The sequence below is a fragment of the Callithrix jacchus genome, chromosome 12 (genome assembly GCF_049354715.1).
Source record: "Callithrix jacchus isolate 240 chromosome 12, calJac240_pri, whole genome shotgun sequence".
In the NCBI taxonomy this organism is placed as follows: domain Eukaryota; kingdom Metazoa; phylum Chordata; class Mammalia; order Primates; family Cebidae; genus Callithrix; species Callithrix jacchus.
The window spans coordinates 95,054,136-95,072,421 of record NC_133513.1 but is presented as its reverse complement, the minus strand read 5'-3'; the positions used below and the strand labels follow the sequence as shown (position 1 = coordinate 95,072,421).

At 54.2% G+C, this 18,286-nt stretch overlaps 1 protein-coding gene and 1 long non-coding RNA gene across 9 annotated transcripts; one reads left to right on the top strand and one right to left on the bottom strand.

Moving 5' to 3' along the window:
- Nucleotides 1-1,576: 1,576 nt before the first annotated feature.
- Nucleotides 1,577-3,551, bottom strand: LOC144578737 (uncharacterized). 2 transcript variants are annotated; one of them, XR_013525096.1, is made up of 3 exons: nt 3,514-3,551; nt 3,116-3,224; nt 1,577-2,150 (listed from the first exon to the last, which is right to left on the bottom strand). It is a non-coding gene; the product is annotated as an uncharacterized LOC144578737 (long non-coding RNA). The 2 variants fall into 2 exon arrangements; XR_013525095.1 differs by having other exon boundaries at nt 3,422-3,519.
- Nucleotides 3,552-3,620: 69 nt separating this feature from the next.
- Nucleotides 3,621-17,941, top strand: LDB1 (LIM domain binding 1). Of its 7 annotated transcripts, none has more exons than XM_009010192.5 (11): nt 3,621-4,022; nt 12,910-13,012; nt 13,146-13,190; nt 13,301-13,376; nt 13,477-13,579; nt 13,747-13,919; nt 14,429-14,551; nt 14,788-14,871; nt 14,968-15,091; nt 15,297-15,439; nt 16,147-17,941. In XM_009010192.5, exons 1-11 carry the CDS (start codon nt 3,998-4,000, stop codon nt 16,375-16,377), a joined length of 1,230 nt encoding a protein of 409 aa, XP_009008440.1. In that variant the 5' UTR covers nt 3,621-3,997; the 3' UTR covers nt 16,378-17,941. The 7 variants fall into 7 exon arrangements, with proteins under 7 accessions (XP_009008440.1, XP_002756595.1, XP_078202485.1 ...); XM_002756549.6 differs by having other exon boundaries at nt 15,297-15,445; XM_078346359.1 differs by lacking the exon at nt 3,621-4,022 and adding an exon at nt 9,394-9,988.
- Nucleotides 17,942-18,286: the final 345 nt, after the last annotated feature.

Here is an 18,286-nt window from a genome sequence, read left to right as displayed (position 1 = left end):
TTCTCCTGCCTCAGCCTCCTGAGTAGCTGGGATTACAGGCACGCGCCACCATGCTCCGCTAATTTTTGTATTTTAGTAGAGACAGGGTTTCACCATGTTGACCAGGATGGTCTTGATCTCTTGACCTCGTGATCCACCCGCCTCGGCCTCCCAAAGTGCTGGGATTACAGGCGTGAGCCACTGCGCCCGGCGTAACTTTGTATTTTTAGTAGAGATGAGGTTTCTCCATGTTGGTCAGGCTGGTCTCGAACTCCCGACCTTGTGATTCACCTGCCTTGGCCTCCCAAACTGCTGGGATTACAGGCGTGAGCGACCACGCCTGGCCAAATTTTTGTATTTTTTTAAGTAGAGATGGAGTTTCTCCCTGTTGGTTAGGCTGGACTCGAACTTCTGACCTCAGCTAATCTGCCCACCTCAGCCTCCCAAAATGCTGGGATTATGGGCGTGAGATGTGCTCCAAAGATGTTCTCCTCTCCCTCCCCAGGTCTGATTCACGCTAGAATTAATGCAAGGAGTGAATCACTGGGTCAAGTGCTTGTTAGCTCTGTTATCTTGGCAAAGTTACCTAACTTCCCTAAGTGGAATTCCTCTAGAAGCCTCAATCACCATTTTTTTTTTTTTGAGATGGAGTTTCGCTCTTGTTGCCCAGGATCTTGGCTCACTGCAAACTCCGCCCTCTGGGTTCAAGCAATTTTCCTGCCTTAGTCTCCCCAGTAGCTGGGATTACAGGCATGGGTCACTATGCCCAGCTAATTTTTGTGTTATTAATAGAGTTTTGCCATGTTTGCCAGAATGGTGACCTCAGGTGATCCACCCACCGTGGCCTGCTGAAGTACTGGGATTACAGGTGTGAGCCACCGAGCTCAGCCCAATCACTTATTTTAACCACCCATTCGACAGTATTTAGATGCTATTTTCTTATGGGTAACTGGGCCACTAGATAGGCTATAGTGTCAGTGGGAGTGAGAGAGGCAATCTTCCCAGAGAAGGTGAAGCTAGAACTAAGGTATTAAGGAACCATTAACTAGTAGGTGAAGAAGATGGAGAACAGTGTTTTGCAAGCAAGTTTAAATTTATCATCTCTGAACTTCAGTTTTCCTACTTGTTCATGGAGGTAACAGCACCTTCTTCCAAAGGTCTTCACACAAGGTAAATGAGTCAACAGTTGTAAAAGGCCTAGTGCAGTGCCTGGCACCAGTGCATGCTCAACTAAGGCAGTTTTTCTTCCTTCCTAACCTATCTTCCACACGTGTAATCTAGGAGAAGGAAATCTCAGATTCACAGCAGGCAAAGACCTTTTAAAGGGTGGGTTGTAAGCCCCCTTATCCACCCAGGTGATCACCATTGTGTTGATCACCATGGAATCTGACCAAGCTAGTTGTTTGGAATAAGTGGCCTTAGGGCTAAGTGGATGCAGGATTGGGGGAAGGCAAATTCATGAACGGAAGAGAGCAGGAGGTCAAGGCAGGTATTCCCCCTCCTCCACACTATCTCAAATTGTCCTGCCAATCCAGCCCCCTCCTGACTCTCTTGGAATTAGATAATCTTAAAAAAAAAAAAGGCAGAAAGGAACAAATATCTTTCTTTTTTCTTTTTCTTATCTTTAGAAGATCCATACAGAAGAGAAAGGAACACATATCTACAGGACTACCTGGCTGATGCTGGACTAGGTGACTGGGTATACATTGTCTAGTTTGATTCTCACCAAGCCATAGATACCAATTACAGAGGATAAAGTTAGCACTCTGAGTGGGGTGGTCAGTCGTCTGAAATCACTCAGTTAGTGTGGCGCGAAGCTTGCATTCAATTCAAACCTAGGTATCCACAATTCCCGGCCAGTGTTCTGTTGCCCTAGGTTCTCTCTACTCCCTCTAGTGCTGACCTTTGTCTGGGAGAATGCGGGAGAGGGTGCACTCAGTTAGGGGATGCTGCCAAGGAAATACTTGTGTGAGTGTGGATGGCTTCAGTCAGGTCCTCTCTGCTCCTGGTGGGGGTGGGGATGGGGAAACTTGGGGGTGGGAGCACAATGTAGAGCTTCTCCTCCCCCATCCTAAACACAGGGTGGCAGGGGACTCCATTCCTAGGCAGGCCTTCTTTTCAATCCTCCAACTCTGCACCCTTCCATCATTTCATGCTCCCTCAGCAAAAACCTAAGGTGGAGAGAAGAGGTCTCATAAACACTTAAGCCTCCACATCTGTAACCCTCCCCCAGCCAGTGAAGCCAGCTGTGCAGACTCTGAGCCAGAGTGAGGGAACCAAACAGCCTTCTCAACCAACACCCCCCTAAGTAACAAAGAGGAGAACCCCTTATCCAGTCTAGGCCAGATGCCCTAGGGAGGAGACACTAGTCCAAGTCCCCAACCTTTATCCCTGGAGCCCATCAGGAAGCTTAAAGAAAAACTAGCAGCTGGGGACCCCAGGAGGGAGGGGGTCAACTCTCTACTCCAGGCGGCTCCCTCCCTTCCCTTCTCCAGGCTAATAGTTATTTCCTGTTTATGAGGCAGCTAAAGCTGAGCTTTTGGGAAGAAATGGTGATGGAGCCCCTCCCCTCCTAGGGCTGGGTTGGGGAGTCCTTGAATTGTGACTGAAGGTTGGGAGGCTCCTCCTTGGGGAAGGAGTGTTCCTTATATTGGCCATCCATATCATCTCCCCGCCAACCCCCCACGACCCACAGCCTCTGCCTCTCTGGGTTAGGGGGCAATGGAAGGGCCTGTTTCCTGTTCTCATCTCCGAAGCCCTCAAAGGAGAGCAGCTTCCAGGCAGGGGGGTCGGAGGCAGTGGCGGGGGGGGGGGGGTTGTACGGAGGTGAAGGCGCCAAGGCTGGAGAAAGGGGGGAAGGGAGGAGAGTGTCTTGACTGCTGCGTCAGTCGGCAAAGAGGAAGGATGGCCTCGTATTGCCCCTCCGTAATCCAATCTGGTGGTCATTCCTCAGCCCCCTCCCCCCAGCAAAACGCAGATCCCAAGCCCTTAGGCGGAGGAGGGCGGGGACCCCACTTAATTAACCCTTTTAGTTCTAGTCCCAACTGGTTTCGCAGGCAAAGGAGGAGTGGTTAATTTAGGGAGGGGGTGAGTTAGGGGGTTGCTACAAGAATTAAAAGAATACTTCTTTACCCACCCAGTTTAGGGTAGGGACTCGAAACAAGGGGCCTCTAGAAGAAGGCTGGCATCTCAGCAGGGAGCACGAGCAGGGGGTTCGCAGTCCTTTTCCCCTCCCGGAGCGCTGCCTGTGGTGGAGAGAGCTACACCTCACTGCCCACCCCGGCTCCGCCTCCCCTAGCCGCGGCTCCCGCTCCGGCTCAGCCAGGCTCCCCACCCGGCGGCACCCGGAGGACCGACACCGAGCGCGCGGCTGCGCCTCCGAGCCCTCCCCCTCGCCCTCCCTCTCGCCCTCCCTCTCGCCCTCCCTCTCTGGGGTCTCTGCCTCCGTCTCCTTTTTTAAAAGCTGCGTCACATGCTGCCGTTCCCTGAGCGCTCGCGGCCCCTAGCCGCCCGCCCGTCGCGCGGCGCACGCACGTAGTCGCTTGCTGCGCGCTCTCCCGGGTCACTTTGACACGGCTCTCCCCTCCCACTAGCAGGACAATTAGCATATTAATAAAGCCCGGCCCTGCCCGGCTCGGTCTGGGGAGCCGGCGCCGGCGCGAGGGAGCGCGAACGCGAGGGCGGAGAGGGGGGTGCTCGGCGACGACGGCGGCGGCGGGAGCGCACAGACACGCACACGCACACGCGCGCACACACGGACACACACTCCGCGGACGCACACCCGCGCGCACACACGCAGAGGCCGCTCGCCTTCCTGCCTGGCTTCCTTCCTGTCTGCTCCGCGCCTGACAGGCCCCTCGCTGCAGCCAGGGGCCGCCCGCACCGGGCCGAAGCCGGGCCGGGCCGGCGGCGAGGGCAGCGGGGACCGCGGGCGGCGGCGGCGGCTCATGCCCGGCCTGTCCCCGCGAGGGGCGGGCACCGTGACTCGGCTGGGTCCCCAGCGGCGGGCGATGTGAAGATGTCAGTGGGCTGTGCCTGTCCTGGTGAGTGGGGCGCGCGGCCGCCCGGCCCCTCCCTGCCCAACTCTCCCCGCGGACCCCTCACCCCGTGCTTGGCGAGAACTTGTGTGTGGGGAGTCGATGGCCTGGGGGAGGCCGGGGGCTGGAAGGGCTACGCGGGGCCTCTGGCCGGCGGGTAGGGTTTTCCCCAACTGTGTAAATACGTAGCAGCTCAGAAGCACTGGGAGGAGTCGCCGGGGGTGACTTATGTGTATGTTTTTTTGGGGGGAGGCTAATTGGGGAGAGGTTTGGGGGGGCTGAAATTCTCAGAATTCCAGGTTGTAAGCCAATCAGAAGTGACTCTGGACTTTTGACCCCCCCCTCAGGTCACCATAGAGTTGTGATTGGTTGGTTTGGGCTGCCCCCGCTCCTCTGCTGCCCATTGCCTCTTACATATCCTGTGACATTCCCCCCATGCTGTTTCTGAGGACCCTGTTTGCAGGGAGGTAGTTGATTAGGGCCCATCTTGCCCCCCTTCAACTTTTCCTGCCTGTTGCCAGGGAAGGTTGGCCCTCCTGAGGCACTAGAGGTACTCCTAAGAGGGGCCAGATAATTAGACCCTTGGGTCTGGCATCTCTGCCCTAGTGGGAGGGTAGGCTAGGAAATAGAGTGATTTGTGGAGAGGTGAGCTGGGGGAGCAATTCTTGGCCCCAAACCGAGAACTTGAGAGAGGACCCAGGCTCAGATCCCTGCCTCCTCAAAACACATATCAACTTTTGTCAGGGATAGCCTAGGTCTGAGATTTTTTTCTAGTGGGGCTAGGTCTACCTCACTGCCGGGAGGAAAGCGAGCAGCCATGCGCCTGGAGAGGTAGTCTGCAGAGGGCCTCACAGCACAGTGTCTGTTTCCAGCCCCAGGACTCTGGGTCCTGGAATTGGCCCTTCTGCCCCAGACTGGAGTCGGCTTTCTCCTGGAAGTCAGTGTCCCTGAATGCAGCCTGGTTTGGCTACATACTTCACAACTGGACGCTCCCTACTAGCCCCACAAATCCCCAAGGGGAAGCTACCAGTGAGGAAGCTTCCTTGAAAATCATGTGACCCAGGCCAAGCTGGGCTGGGCACACACTTCAGGTGCCTGCTGAGGTTGATGTTTAAGGGGCATGGGACCCAGAAGGAGGCCTAAGAGAACCTAAGAATCCTAGAATATCCGGGTTTGGGAACCACTAGCTGGTGTTGCAGAGAGTTGAGGAAAGGAGAGGCAAGAGCTTGCCAAGCTGGAATCCTGCCTGGCCCCATCATCCCTCCTCCTACCAGCTTGGTGTACATGTTTATATGTGTGTATTTTCTCTCCTATGATTGCCCCATGCTGGGTACCTGGTTCAGATCCATCATGTTCTTAGCCAACCCCAGGGCAGAGCAGAAATTAAGGATCTGAACAAGCTAGAGGGATGGGTCTGAAATTTTGATTCTTAGTTCCTACAAATATTGGGTAAGGGGATATGTATGTATGGAGGGATTGTCAGGCTGGAGGTGCATGGGAGGTTGGCCCTGAAGTTGGGGCAGGTTGCCTGGGTCTAGTGGGAGGAGAGAGCAGCCTGGGAACAGGAAGAGGGCCCAAGCCCAGGGGTATGTGGGTGGGTGAGGAGACAACTTCAGGTAGTGCCCCAGAAGACATGTTCCTTTTGTGTTTAGTGGTCTGACAGAGGGAAAGGGGGCAAAAGATAGGGAAGAGTAGGGAGTCTTTTTCCAGATCGTGAAGAAGTCTTGTAGATTGATGCCACAGAGGTTGGATGGAGGTTAGACTTCAAGGAGAACCACTCGGGGAGGGGCTTGAGAGTAGAGTGGAGGTGGGGAATAGTAGCAGTTGGGGTTAGAGAGGGGACCCAACTTGCGGCTTGCTTGGATGGGGGAAGCACATGCTTGAACACGAGGGCAGCATGGCAGCATGTAGCAGTCCAGGCCCAAAGACTTCCCCCACCTTGAGCAGCCCTGGGGTGAGGGCTGAGGCACCCTGGCAGGCTGCCTGCCGGCTGCCTGCCTGCCTGCCTGTCTGTCTGAGTCTCTCCTTTGTGCTCTGCTGTCTCCGGGCTCCTCCTCCTCCCCCAGCCCGGCAGAGACAGCACATGCCCCACACATGTGACTGAGGGAAGCCAGAGCGCACACAGACCCACACACATGCACATGCAGAAACACCACAAGATACACACATACACACGCCCAGCTCCCATAGTGCTCCTGGGGTGAGGACCAGCTTCTGGGGCTGGAATGGCTGAGAACAGGGAGAGCCTCTGCTAAGGGTATCACCCTGAGCAAGATGCTGAGGGGGCTAGGGCCTGTCTGGGGCAGCATGTGGCTCAGAAGGGTTAAGGCCGGGAGGAGTAGGGGGAGGGGAGGAGGCAGCAGTGGTGGCGGCTGGGAGCCAGGAGAGGAGGATGGCAGAGCGCCAGGCCAACGGGAGGCCGGGCACAGACAAAGGAAGGGGGGCAGGCACACTGGAGGCCTGGGTCAGGGAGCCCCAGGGGCCCGGGCAGGGGGCAGTGCTGGTACCTCATCCTGTGGGCTGGGGCTGGTGGCTGTCCTTTGAGTCCCCACCTCCAGGAGGAGTACTTTCCCTCATCATCTTTGTCATTCTTTGCTGTTCCCTCCACCTCACCACTAATTCTAAGGCTTTGTAACTCCGATTTGCTCTTTTTAACTGGACCTGTTCTGCCCCTATGCAAGTAGGTGAATCGGGTCAGAGCAGAGAAAGGAGCAGACTTGCTGGAGGAGAACTAGGAGAAAGCCTGTTTTAAATGATTAGCCAGTCTTGATACATCTTGGCATTTAGGGGCTCCTCCACCCCACAGTGAGACTGGAGGCCCTTGTAGTTCTTCCTGTGTGAGGAGACAGGCTGGGCGGGGGGTTGTTCTGAGCTCTGGGCTGGAGGCAGAAGCCAGAGCACATACCCATCCCTCCTCCCCATGTGGACAGTGATTTGAGGCCTGGAGAGGGAAGGGAATAGGAATGGCTGTAGGGCTTGGCTTATATCCAGTGGGTTTAGAAGTGCAAGGTTCAACTCCCCCCCAACCCACCACAGTCATCTTGTCTCAGTGGGTTCTGTTAGGATCTCACTGTTAGGGTATTTGGCCCTGTATGCTATGAGGATTTCTTGAGGTACTGCCTGTGAATGCACTTTGGAAAGTTTAAAGGCAGTGGGGGAGAAGTGGGGCTACCCAAGCTATAAATTTGAGAGTCAGTGGGAATGTCTTAAGTCCTGGTGATAGGCTGTATGTTGCAGGGTCTGGCTGAATGTCATACATTTCAGTATGTTTGTGAAAGCTGGGGTTTATCATATGGCCAGGTTTTGATGAGGAATGGTACGCAGGTTTCAGAGAGGGTGATTTCTAGGTTAAGTCCTTGCAAATGATCAGGGTGTGTATGTGATAGGCTGTCACAGGTTTAGGGGTTATAACACAGTTTTCGTGTGTGTATTGAGGTCAGGATGCATAAGTGTCATAGGTCCCAGTGTGTATGACTTAGACTCTGTGTGTGTGTGTGTGTGTATGTCCAGGATTTGGATATACTTAGGATTTGAGATATATCACAGGCTGATGGCCAGATGCGGTGGCTCACGCTTATAATTCTAGCACTTTGGGAGGCCAAGGCTGGTGAATCTCCTGAGGTCAGGAGTTCGAGACCAGCCTGGCCAACATAGCAAACCCCTGTCTCTACTAAAAATACAAAAATTAGCTGGGTATGGTGTCACACACTTGTAATCCCAGCTACTCGGGAGGCTGAGGCAGGAGAATCACTTAGACCTGGGAGGTGGAGGTTGCATTGAGCCCAGATCACACCACTAAACTCCAGGCTAAGCAACAGAGCAAGACTCCGTCTCAGGCAAAAAAAAAAAAAAAAAAAAGAAAGAAAAGAGAGATATCACAGTATGAAATGTATATCAGGTATTGATTTATGTGAAAGTGAGATGTGTTATGTGGAAGATGTTCACAGATCCAGGTGCAATATTATTGCACAGTTAACTAGTGAGTATGTCATGAGAAATCCTGTCCTTGGAGTTTGTGAATATAGTTGGCAGGGACAGGGAGTAGAGAAGCAGACACTCAAATTGCAAAGAAGGAAATAAAAGTTCATGCCCTGCCTTCCTGTGTGTGTGTGTGTGTGTGTGTGTGTGTATGTATGTGTGTACTGTTTTCCTTTTCCTATCTGTCCAAGAGTAGGGCCTGGAGCCCTACGCAAGTTTTAGAAATACCCGCTCCTGCTACAACAAAATTACCTTAAGCAAAAAATAGCAGGCCGGGCGCTGTGGCTCATGCCTGTAATCCAAGCACTTTGGAGGCCAAGGCAGGTGGATCACCTGAGGTCGGGAGTTCAAGATCAGCCTGACCAACGTGATGAAACCCTGTCTCTACTAAAAATACAAAAAAAAAAAAAAAAAATTAGCTGGGCATGGTGGTGCGTGCCTGTAATCCCAGCTACTAAAGAGGCTGAGGCAGGAGAATTGGCTGAACCCAGGAGGTGGAGGTTGCGGTGAGCCGAGATTGCGCCATTGCACTCCAGCCTGGGTAACGAGCAAAACTCCATCTCAAAAAAAAAAAAAAAAAGGAAAAAAATAGCAATACCTGCTCCCTTGGGATGCCCCTGCTGGATGGGAGAACAGACCCTACGCACTAACTATATACCTTTTTTTTCTGGGGTGGTGGGGAGGATTCAGCAGCAAACTAGGCTTCTTCTGGGGACTCTTGAATGGCCAACTTGGCTTTCCCTAGCTCTGACAATGTGTCTTTCCCTGGCACCCACTTGTCTTCAGTGGTGGTGGTGGGGAAGGGGGCTTCCTTTTAAGAGGGATCTAAATCAAGGCTTGGAACTTAGCTGGGTTGGGGGCAGGGAAGACTGCAGTGTCCCCCTCTCTTCAATCACTGTTTACTGGCTGATGTCAGAATGTGTCTCTGTCAAAAATAACCCCCTGGAGCCTCCCCCCAGCTGCTCCGGGATTTCACCAGAGGAGCCCAGGGTGGCAGCCCGGGCCAGCCTTCAACCTGAGCCATCACAGGGGCGAGGAAGAGAGGTTTGGGGGAGGTTTGGGAGGTGCTTTGAAGATCTTGGAGTCTGCAGAGAGGAGCCCATACTCCTCCATCTCTGCGAGTGGCTTTGGCCCCTGTGCTCACTCCTGAGCACGGCGCCTGGGGCTGGCGGGAGGCGGGCTGCATTTCGTTCCTGGCCCCTACTGGCCTCTCCTCCATCCAGGTCTCTCCCAGCCCAGTCTGATTCGTCCCTGTCTCTCCCAGTCTCTATCTCTCTTTTGTTTTTCTCAGCAGTCCCTCTGTCCCAGCCTCCCTCCCTTCTTCGCTCTTCCTCTTTCCTCGCAGGGAGGGGGCGGGGCCGGTGGGGGCAGCTCCACCCTCCGCCCGCCCTGGGGCCTCATTCTGAGAGAGGCTCGGAGAGAGCGAACGGGGAGGGAGGGAGGCAGGGAGAGAAAGGGAGAAAGGCAGGCAGCCGGCGGGCGCTGTGTGTGTGTCTGAGTGTGTGAGTGTGAGTGAGTGTGAGTGCCGGGCGCTGCCTCTCCTGGTGCCCCCAGCAGAGGGGCCCGGTGGCCTGGGGAGGGCGGGCGGGCTGCTCGGAGGCAGAGGCAGCGAGAGGCGGCGGCGGGGAAAGCAGAGGAGGAGGAGGAGGAGAGAGGAAAGAGCGGAGCAGCCATTGTTGAGGGAAACCTTGCAAACAAAGAAGGCTCCGGACTCCCCGCGGCCCCCCGCCCCCCAGGCCGGACCCCTGGCCCCCGGCCCCTGGCCCAGTGGCCATTGTAACTTTCTCCCCGGGCTGTGGCCGCCGCGGGGCAGGCCGAGGCTGTGCGTGCGAGTCTTTGTGCGGCCGGCGGAGTGGAGCTCCCAACCGGGCCTGCCCATCCCACTCGGGACATGAGCGGCTGAAGTTGTCCCCCCTCAGCCCTCACCCCTGCCAGGACCCCTCTGGGCTTGCAGCCGCTCCCCGCACCTCTCCTGGCCCCCTCAGTTCTCCCAGGTAAGTCTGGGCACCCTGCAAGCCTGCTGGGGGTGGGCGGAAGGCCCTCAGCCCGGCCCGGGCCTGGTCTGCTGTCTGGGGGAGAGGTGCCCCAGCTCAGAGCCGCTCGGGTGCTCAGGCCTGCTGACCTGTGGCCAGCCCCTAAAGGAGGGGGCCTGCCCTCAGGTCAGCCTGGTTACCATGGCAATGCCCAGCTGGAGGTGCCCCCCCTCAGCCCCAGATGCAGCTTCCTCCCTGAGAAAACTTTACTAGTTCGGGGCTCTTCTCTCCCCCCCTTCCTGAAGGCTTCCAGATTGCTAGAGGTGGGAGGGGGGCTATGGCTGTCTCTAGGGCTGGATGACACATCTCCCCCCGCCCCCCACCTTGCTCCTTCTACCCCTGCTGCTGGGGACAGGCAGCAACAGGGACAGATGGTCTGGGTGATGTCCCTCCCCTTCTTTACTCACTCCAAAGCTCTTGTGCTGGGGCTACTGGGAGTTGTCATGGCTCTGGAGAGATGCTGAGTTTGTGTCCATTCACTGGAGGAGCAAATAGAGGCCCAGAGCGTTGGGCTTTAGCTCCTTAGAACTATTTACCCAGTCTCAGATAATGCCTGTTCATTCTTTAGAGAGAGAAAGGGAGGCTCTGAGACGTTTTTTTTTTCAAAACTGGTGAGAAACCCGGGTGTCCGCTTCCCTTCCCTTCAGGTTCTTGAGCTAACAGATTTCTTTAAGTGGCCTCGAAACGGAGGAGGCAGGAGTGGTTAGGCTGTGGGAGAAAGAACGGCCTAATTGGAGGATGAGGGCCAGGTCTGAGAATCTGCACTTGGGTTCATTGCCCAGGCCTGGCCTCTGGTGGGCTGTGTGAGCTTGAGCTTCCTGTGTGGCCTTAGTCTACCTGTCTTTGGAGTGGGGATAGTTGGTGGCTTGGTGGGGACTGTCTCTTTCTGGAGACACAGGCACAGTCCAGACTGGCATGTGAAGGCTGTGTGTGCTGTTCTTGGAGCATGTGGACGTGGCCCGTGAGAGCTTGTGCATGGGTGAGGGCCTGTTGGGGGCACTCTGATTCTGCCTGGGGCTGCTGGGTTCCAGCCCTTGATAGGCATGTTGGGGCAAGCTGAGGGTGGAAGCCTGCTAGGCAGGATGGGGCACACGTGTGTGCAGGCACACACAGGCTCTGACTCTTGGCACCTTCAGGGACTGTGCAGTGGGACCTTCCTTTTGACTGCATCATGAGGACAGGGCCCTGGGGAGAGAATTAAATGACACATGTTGGCATAGGGTCTTCTTTTGTCTCTTCCCCCGAAGGAAGAAAATAGATTTTGCATCTAAGTTGGGGAGGGGACATAGATATAGACAATCCAGCTACCCTCCCAAATGCAGTCCAGTTTTAGGGACCCAAGGAAGCAAATGCAGTTGGAGTCAGATGAACTTTTGGGACTGTGCCTCAATTTCTTCTCTTTGGGTATGCCCCAGCTACCTCTGCAACTGTTCCCCCTTCTCAGAGATCATACCACTGAACTTCAGCCTGGGCAATAGAGTAAGACCCTGTCTTCTCTTCTCTGTCTTTCTCAGAGAACTCTGAGAAGGGGGGAACAGTTGCAGAGATAGCTGGGGCATACCCAAGTATGAATTTAACGCTTCTCCCTGTCAGAAAACAGTATTCCAGGAACTGTTTGCTGTTAGGTGAGGTGAGAGAGAGGACATGTGCACATGCACAGATACACACTAGCGAGACCCCGTCTAGTGACCACCAGCCCCTAGACTGAGGGACATAGTTCCTGAACCACCTACTTTTTGATTGTAGGTAGAGTGGGATCCAAAGGAGATTCATCTGCCTGCCTCCCCTACTCCAAGTCTCAGAAGAGAAAAGGGGTTGAGGCTTTTGGGTTTCTGGTTTGCAGACAATACTCTACCCTTGGTGGGGGTGGGGGTGGGGGCTGGGCTGATAAGGGAGTGGCCGTTAGTGGGGCTGCAGAAGGCCCAACTGGTTATCTGGTAGGCGGCACCCAACAGGCACCCACCCCCATTTATCTTTGTATCACTTGCCCTCCTGAGACCCTGAGGTTGGAGGAGGGGCAGAGTTCGAAAATTCCCCGTTCCTCCCCCACTTTAGTCTCTAGAGGGCAATAGAGGGATCAGCTGGTAGAAATGGTATAGGATGTGGTAATCAGAAGATCCGAGCTCAAGTCCTAGTTTTGACAGTTAACTAGCTTTATGATCTTGGCAAGTTCCTTTGAGCTCTCAGTTGCCTCATCTGTAAAATGGGAATGTTATGGTCAGCCCTGCTACTTCATAAGGTTATTATGTTGATTTTAAGAAACTACTTAGATTAAAAGGGGGTTTATCAAAATTATATTCTAGTGTTTGGATATTTATTTATTCTGTGATAATTCTTCCCAGCTTCAATTCCTCTTCTGTCATCTGGGACTCAGTCAAATGAAGAAATGGGATCTTGGATATAGCCAGGTTTAGGAGAGACCGGTGATCCCTAGGGTAGCTGTCCACTAGTCTGTCACTTTCTTGTAATCAGGCCAGGGAGCGCCATAAGACCAGTCCCTATCCACACAGTCTAGCAGGCTTATTGAAGAGCTCCCAAAAGGGGGTGAGGGGACTCCTGTTTCTTTTAGAGACAGGGTCTTACTCTATTGCCCAGGCTGAAGTTCAGTGGTATGATCTCCACTCACTGCAGCCTCGAACTCCTGGGCTCAAGCGATCCTCCCACCTCAGCCTCCCAAGTAGCTGGAACCATAGGGGTGCATCCAGCTGACTTTTTAAATTATTTTTAGAGACAAGGTCTTGCTATGAGGCTGGTTGCGAGGTCTTACTATGACACTGGTCATTGCAACCCACAAGCAGTCGTCTTGCGTTGGCCTCTCAAAGTGCTAGGATTACAGGCGTGAGTCACCATGCCCAGCTATGACTCCTTTCTTTGTCTTCTAGGTTGTTCCTCAAAGTCATTCAAGCTGTACTCGCCGAAGGAGCCCCCGAACGGCAACGCCTTCCCCCCCTTCCATCCCGGCACCATGCTGGATCGGGATGTGGGGTGAGTGAGTCTGTTGGCCACTTCCTAACCCTTCTCCAGGTGGGATCCTGCTTGGAAAGGGAAGGGAGTAGCCCCCCACCCCCAATAATTTCTATATTCCACCCTCATTCTCATAGCCTCTTCCTTTACACAGCCCAACTCCCATGTACCCGCCTACATACCTGGAGCCAGGGATTGGGTAAGTGGAGTCCAGTGGGGAGGAAGGTGCTTTCCACTGGGAGAAGGCTGAGGTGGGGGGGCGGTGGGGAGGCTCTGCTCCTACTAACCTCCCTCCTTCACTTCTTCCAGGAGGCACACACCATATGGCAACCAAACTGACTACAGAATATTTGAGCTTAACAAACGCCTTCAGAACTGGACAGAGGTATGGCCAAGGGAAAAGGGGCTGGGAGCAGGAGGGCCATCTGGGCACCCCATGAGATAGCTTATGACACGTGAACACACACACCTCACCATGCTCCTAGGAGTGTGACAATCTCTGGTGGGATGCTTTCACAACTGAGTTCTTTGAGGATGATGCCATGTTGACCATCACTTTCTGCCTGGAGGATGGACCAAAGAGATATAGTAAGTGGCCTCTGGGGTCTTTCTGTCAGAGTGTATACCTCCTGTGTAGTTCTAAGGTCTAGAAGTGGGTCTGGGAGTGCCAGGGGATGTCTAGGTTGGTAGGGGAGGCATCTGCCTGGCCCCTTTTGAAGTCCCTTTGTCCTGAAGAGTTTGTCCCGTCTCTACAGCCATTGGCCGGACCCTGATCCCACGCTACTTCCGCAGCATCTTTGAGGGGGGTGCTACGGAACTGTACTATGTGCTTAAGCACCCCAAGGAGGCATTCCACAGCAACTTTGTGTCCCTCGACTGTGACCAGGGCAGCATGGTGACCCAGCATGGCAAGCCCATGTTCACCCAGGTCAGCAACACAGCTGGATATGGAACACCATGGCACCTGGGTTTGATTCCCCATCTCTCTCCTAGTGTGTAGTCATAACTGTTCCCCGGGGAGCCATAATGTGAAGTGGCAAAATAAGAAGGGAGGGTTGCAACCGTCAGCAAACATGTATTTCGTTTATATGGGATAGTTTTCTTGGCCCCAGGGCTACCTGAGTGAACAAGAGTCTGCCCTCACATAGCTTAGAGCAGATGGTTATATCACTAGCTACATGGGGAGAGGATCTGTTAAGCTTTTCTACTGTGTGTGTGTGTGTGTGTGTGTGTGTGTGTGTGTGTGTGTGTTTCTGTACATGTGTCTGTGTGTGTATGGGCCAGGTATATGGGTGGGGGTTGCTGCATCCAGATTTAATGTGCAGGTGACAAAAGTGTATGCAGTGGGAGAGTTGTAAGCAAATGGGAGATTGTAATAGACATATTTCAGGTATGGTATGTCGGGAGGGGGCAGGGTTGTGATAAGCCTGTCCCCAGGTGTGTGTGGAGGGCCGGTTGTACCTGGAGTTCATGTTTGACGACATGATGCGGATAAAGACATGGCACTTCAGCATCCGGCAGCATCGAGAGCTCATCCCCCGCAGCATCCTTGCCATGCATGTGAGTTGTGAGCAGGACCCCGGACGAAAGAGTGAAGGCAGACGGGGGGAAGGGTGGAACGAGGTCTGCCATTTTCTGACTGTGACCTTAGACATGGTTAGGGTTTCTTCATCTGAATAGCAGGTATAATAAGAGGTTCTCCTCCCTCAGGAGTGTCACAATGCTCTCATGATAAGGCAGATGAGCAGAGGCAACCCAGGTGTCAGTGTTCTTGCTTGTCTTTTCTCCCACTCTAGGCCCAAGACCCCCAAATGTTGGATCAGCTCTCCAAAAACATCACCCGGTGTGGGCTGTCCAATTCTACTCTCAACTACCTCCGAGTAAGTCTCCAAGCACCCAGTTTCTGCCCCAGTCCATTTAGTCTCAGCTCCATGTCTGTCCCCTGATAAGCCACCTGCCTTCTGGTCTACCCCTAGCTCTGTGTGATACTCGAGCCCATGCAGGAGCTCATGTCCCGCCACAAGACCTACAGCCTCAGCCCCCGCGACTGCCTCAAGACCTGCCTTTTCCAGAAGTGGCAGCGCATGGTAGCACCCCCCGGTGAGTGCCTTGCACCTCTTCTTACCAAGATCTCACACTGCTCCCAAAGCTGTATCTTTATTTCCTTTTGAACTTTTCCCTGCCCCTTCCTTGCTCCTGGGTCTACAAAATTGGGATCAGGGCAGGCTCATGCTCCTTGGGAGCCACAGTGGAAAATAGGGGACCTAGGGCACTCTCCCATCTGAGTCTCCTTTCCCCGGCACAGCGGAGCCCACACGTCAGCAGCCCAGCAAACGGCGGAAACGGAAGATGTCAGGGGGCAGCACCATGAGCTCGGGGGGTGGCAATACCAACAACAGCAACAGCAAGAAGAAGAGCCCAGCTAGCACCTTCGCCCTCTCCAGCCAGGTACCTGTAAGCATCTCGGCTTTCTTCTCTCTTCTGGGCTGCCCCACCACTCACCCTTGACCCCTGTCCAAGCCTGAGCTCACAGCAGGCATAAAAGCAGAGTTTTCCTCATGTACTCTGCCAGCATGGGCTGACTGCTTTTACTAGTGAGAGAGTCCTTGTCAGGGATTTGCATGGTTGTGATCACATAGACTCAGCCATAGGAAGCTAGGGCATAAAGGGACAGAGACAGCCGTGAGGACATAACGGACGTTCAGGACAGACAGCTTGGGGCTCACATACCATTCAACTCACACTCACACTGAGAGATATGAAGACTAGAGTGTTTGCAGATCTAGAATACACGCCCATGCATATGCACACATTGCCCTCCCTCATGTTTTTGATCTGCTCCCTTTCTCTTACATGTGGACAGAAGTCGAGGAGTTCCCTAAAATTCTGGGGAGATGGACTAGGGAGCTAGGGGAGTAGAGTGACTTCTAGAACTTAATGGATATGGGCTAAAGGCTGTGATGCTCTGGTGTCCTTCAGTGGGAAGGATTCCAGGAGCTGAGGGTATTAGGAGTTGGGGTTTTAAATTTGGGTATGAGGAGGGGGTGGGGACACTTGAGCTTCCAGGGTGGGTATTGGGGCTCTGGGGGTATCTGCCGCCCTGGGCCGGGCGAGCCCTTGCCCCGATTATGTTTGGGGACCTCCGCCACTCTCAGGATGTGATGGTGGTGGGGGAGCCCACCCTGATGGGCGGGGAGTTCGGGGACGAGGACGAGAGGCTCATCACCCGGCTGGAGAACACCCAGTTTGACGCAGCCAACGGCATTGACGACGAGGACAGCTTTAACAACTCCCCTGCACTGGGCGCCAACAGTCCCTGGAACAGCAAGCCTCCGTCCAGCCAAGAAAGCAAATCGGAGAACCCTACGTCACAGGCCTCCCAGTAAAAGGCCCTGCCATGGCCACCCAGCGCTCTGCCAGCCTGCCTCACCCCTCGAAGCCCCAGGGAGCAGAAGACAGAATGAAGAGGCTGAGCATCTAAAATGGGCAGCCTCCATCCACCCGCTTCAGGGAGGAACTGGACTCGCTGGGGGCAGGTGCCAAGATTTGCCCCCCTGGTGGCCCTGGGCTGGGCCTGGCCTCTGCAGAGCCTTTTGGGGGAAGAGGGTACTCATGTGGATGCCTACGTGGAACCTGGGTCTCTGAGAAATGTCCTGACCACCCCCAGGGCATTTGCCCCCATCCTCACCCCAGATTCTGGGTTTCCCATCCCCCTGACTTTACTCCTTTCAAGCCTGGGGGTTGTCTCTACAGCCCTTAGGGACTTAAAGTTATGGGGCTTGGTTGAATGCCTCTTCCCCTAGGCAGCTGGTGATAGAGGGGTAAAGCTCTGGGCCCCTCCTCCCCGTTGCCACTTATCCCAGCTCCAAGTTTTTTAAAAAATAATATTATTAAAAATGTAAGTTAAAAAAATCATTCATGTCCCCCCTCTTCCCCCTATTAAAAGTCCAGCTACCTCCCTACTCTTGGCAGATGGGGGCGGCTAGGGCCCAGGTGGGGGTGAGAATGGGGGAGGGGGTATGCATACCATTTTATACAGTGAGAGCTTCAGACCAAGGAGACACTTTGCCATCTCTCTTCCCCTTTCCTCTGGTGACTGCAGTTGGGGAAGGCATGCTATGGGGTTGGGGGACATCAGTGGCCACATCTTGGTGACAAACCCCCTGATGTTGTCTCTGTCTTTCCATCCTCTGGACTCTGGCCTGTCCTAGTGCTCGTGACTCCCTCTCTTCCAGCCCCACCCCCATGGTGTGTATATTCCTTACGAGTCCTCCGTGAGAGCAGTTGTCTAGGATGCAGGGAGAAGAGGCTTCCTCCCTTGGGGAGTGTGAAGGGAAGGGAACAGCCTTGTTTGTTGCTGTATTTTTGGTTTTGTCTCAGTTGGGCAGGCATGGTATGGGAGAGGTGCTTAGCCACATTTCTCTGGGCCCTCAGCCCCTCCAACTGCATATATAATCCTACTCTGCCCTTCACAGAGGGGAAGGAGCCACTGAACTGAGAACGTCCCGGCTCTAAGCCCACTAGAGAAAAACAGGCCTCTGAACCCCCATTTGAGGTAGAGGGTCTTCATCTGTCAGTATCCCCTGCCTCTCTTTCCTCATAGAAGGGAAGAGCAGGAGGCAGCTGGGATCCTCAGCTTGGCCAGGTTGCAGCCAGGAGCAGGGTTCCACGCAGCTGGGCCAGCTCTGTGGCTTTGCTGCCTTTTCCTGTGGCCAGTCCCAGGAAGTGCTAGCACCACCTCCCTTCCTCTGGATTCCAGGGTCCCCCACACCCTAATTCCTCCACTCCAGCTGCCACTTTTGGAAGGGTATTGAGTCAGGAGGTGAGGGAAGGGGTGAGGAAGGTGGACCACCCACCCCAACTGTAATGCCTTTTTTTTTTTTTTTTTTTTTTTTTTTTTGGGCCATTTGAGTCATGTATGGTACCGATCAATAAAGAGACTTTTCGGTTTGAGAGTGTCCTGGTTGGTCATTGATGCTTAATAATGACTCAGTCCAGGGCAATCTTTTCCCCATACTTTCATTTCCTAAGACTGTATGAATTGGACCCCTTTACTCTGACCTCACATTTCCCCTCTTCTGAAGTTGTTCCCCTGAATTAACCTCTCCTTCACCCAAGACCCTAAAGTTTATCCCCAAGTTTCCCAACCTGGCCCCATCTCCCTGAAAAGTTGGTGGAAAGTTGGCTTTTCCAGTCTGCTCCCCACCTCTCACCCCAGGACTGTTGCTTCTCACCCCTAGCTGTCATGGGGCAGCCAGCCAGGTGGCCCTCCTTGGGCAGGTTCCTGGGCTAGAC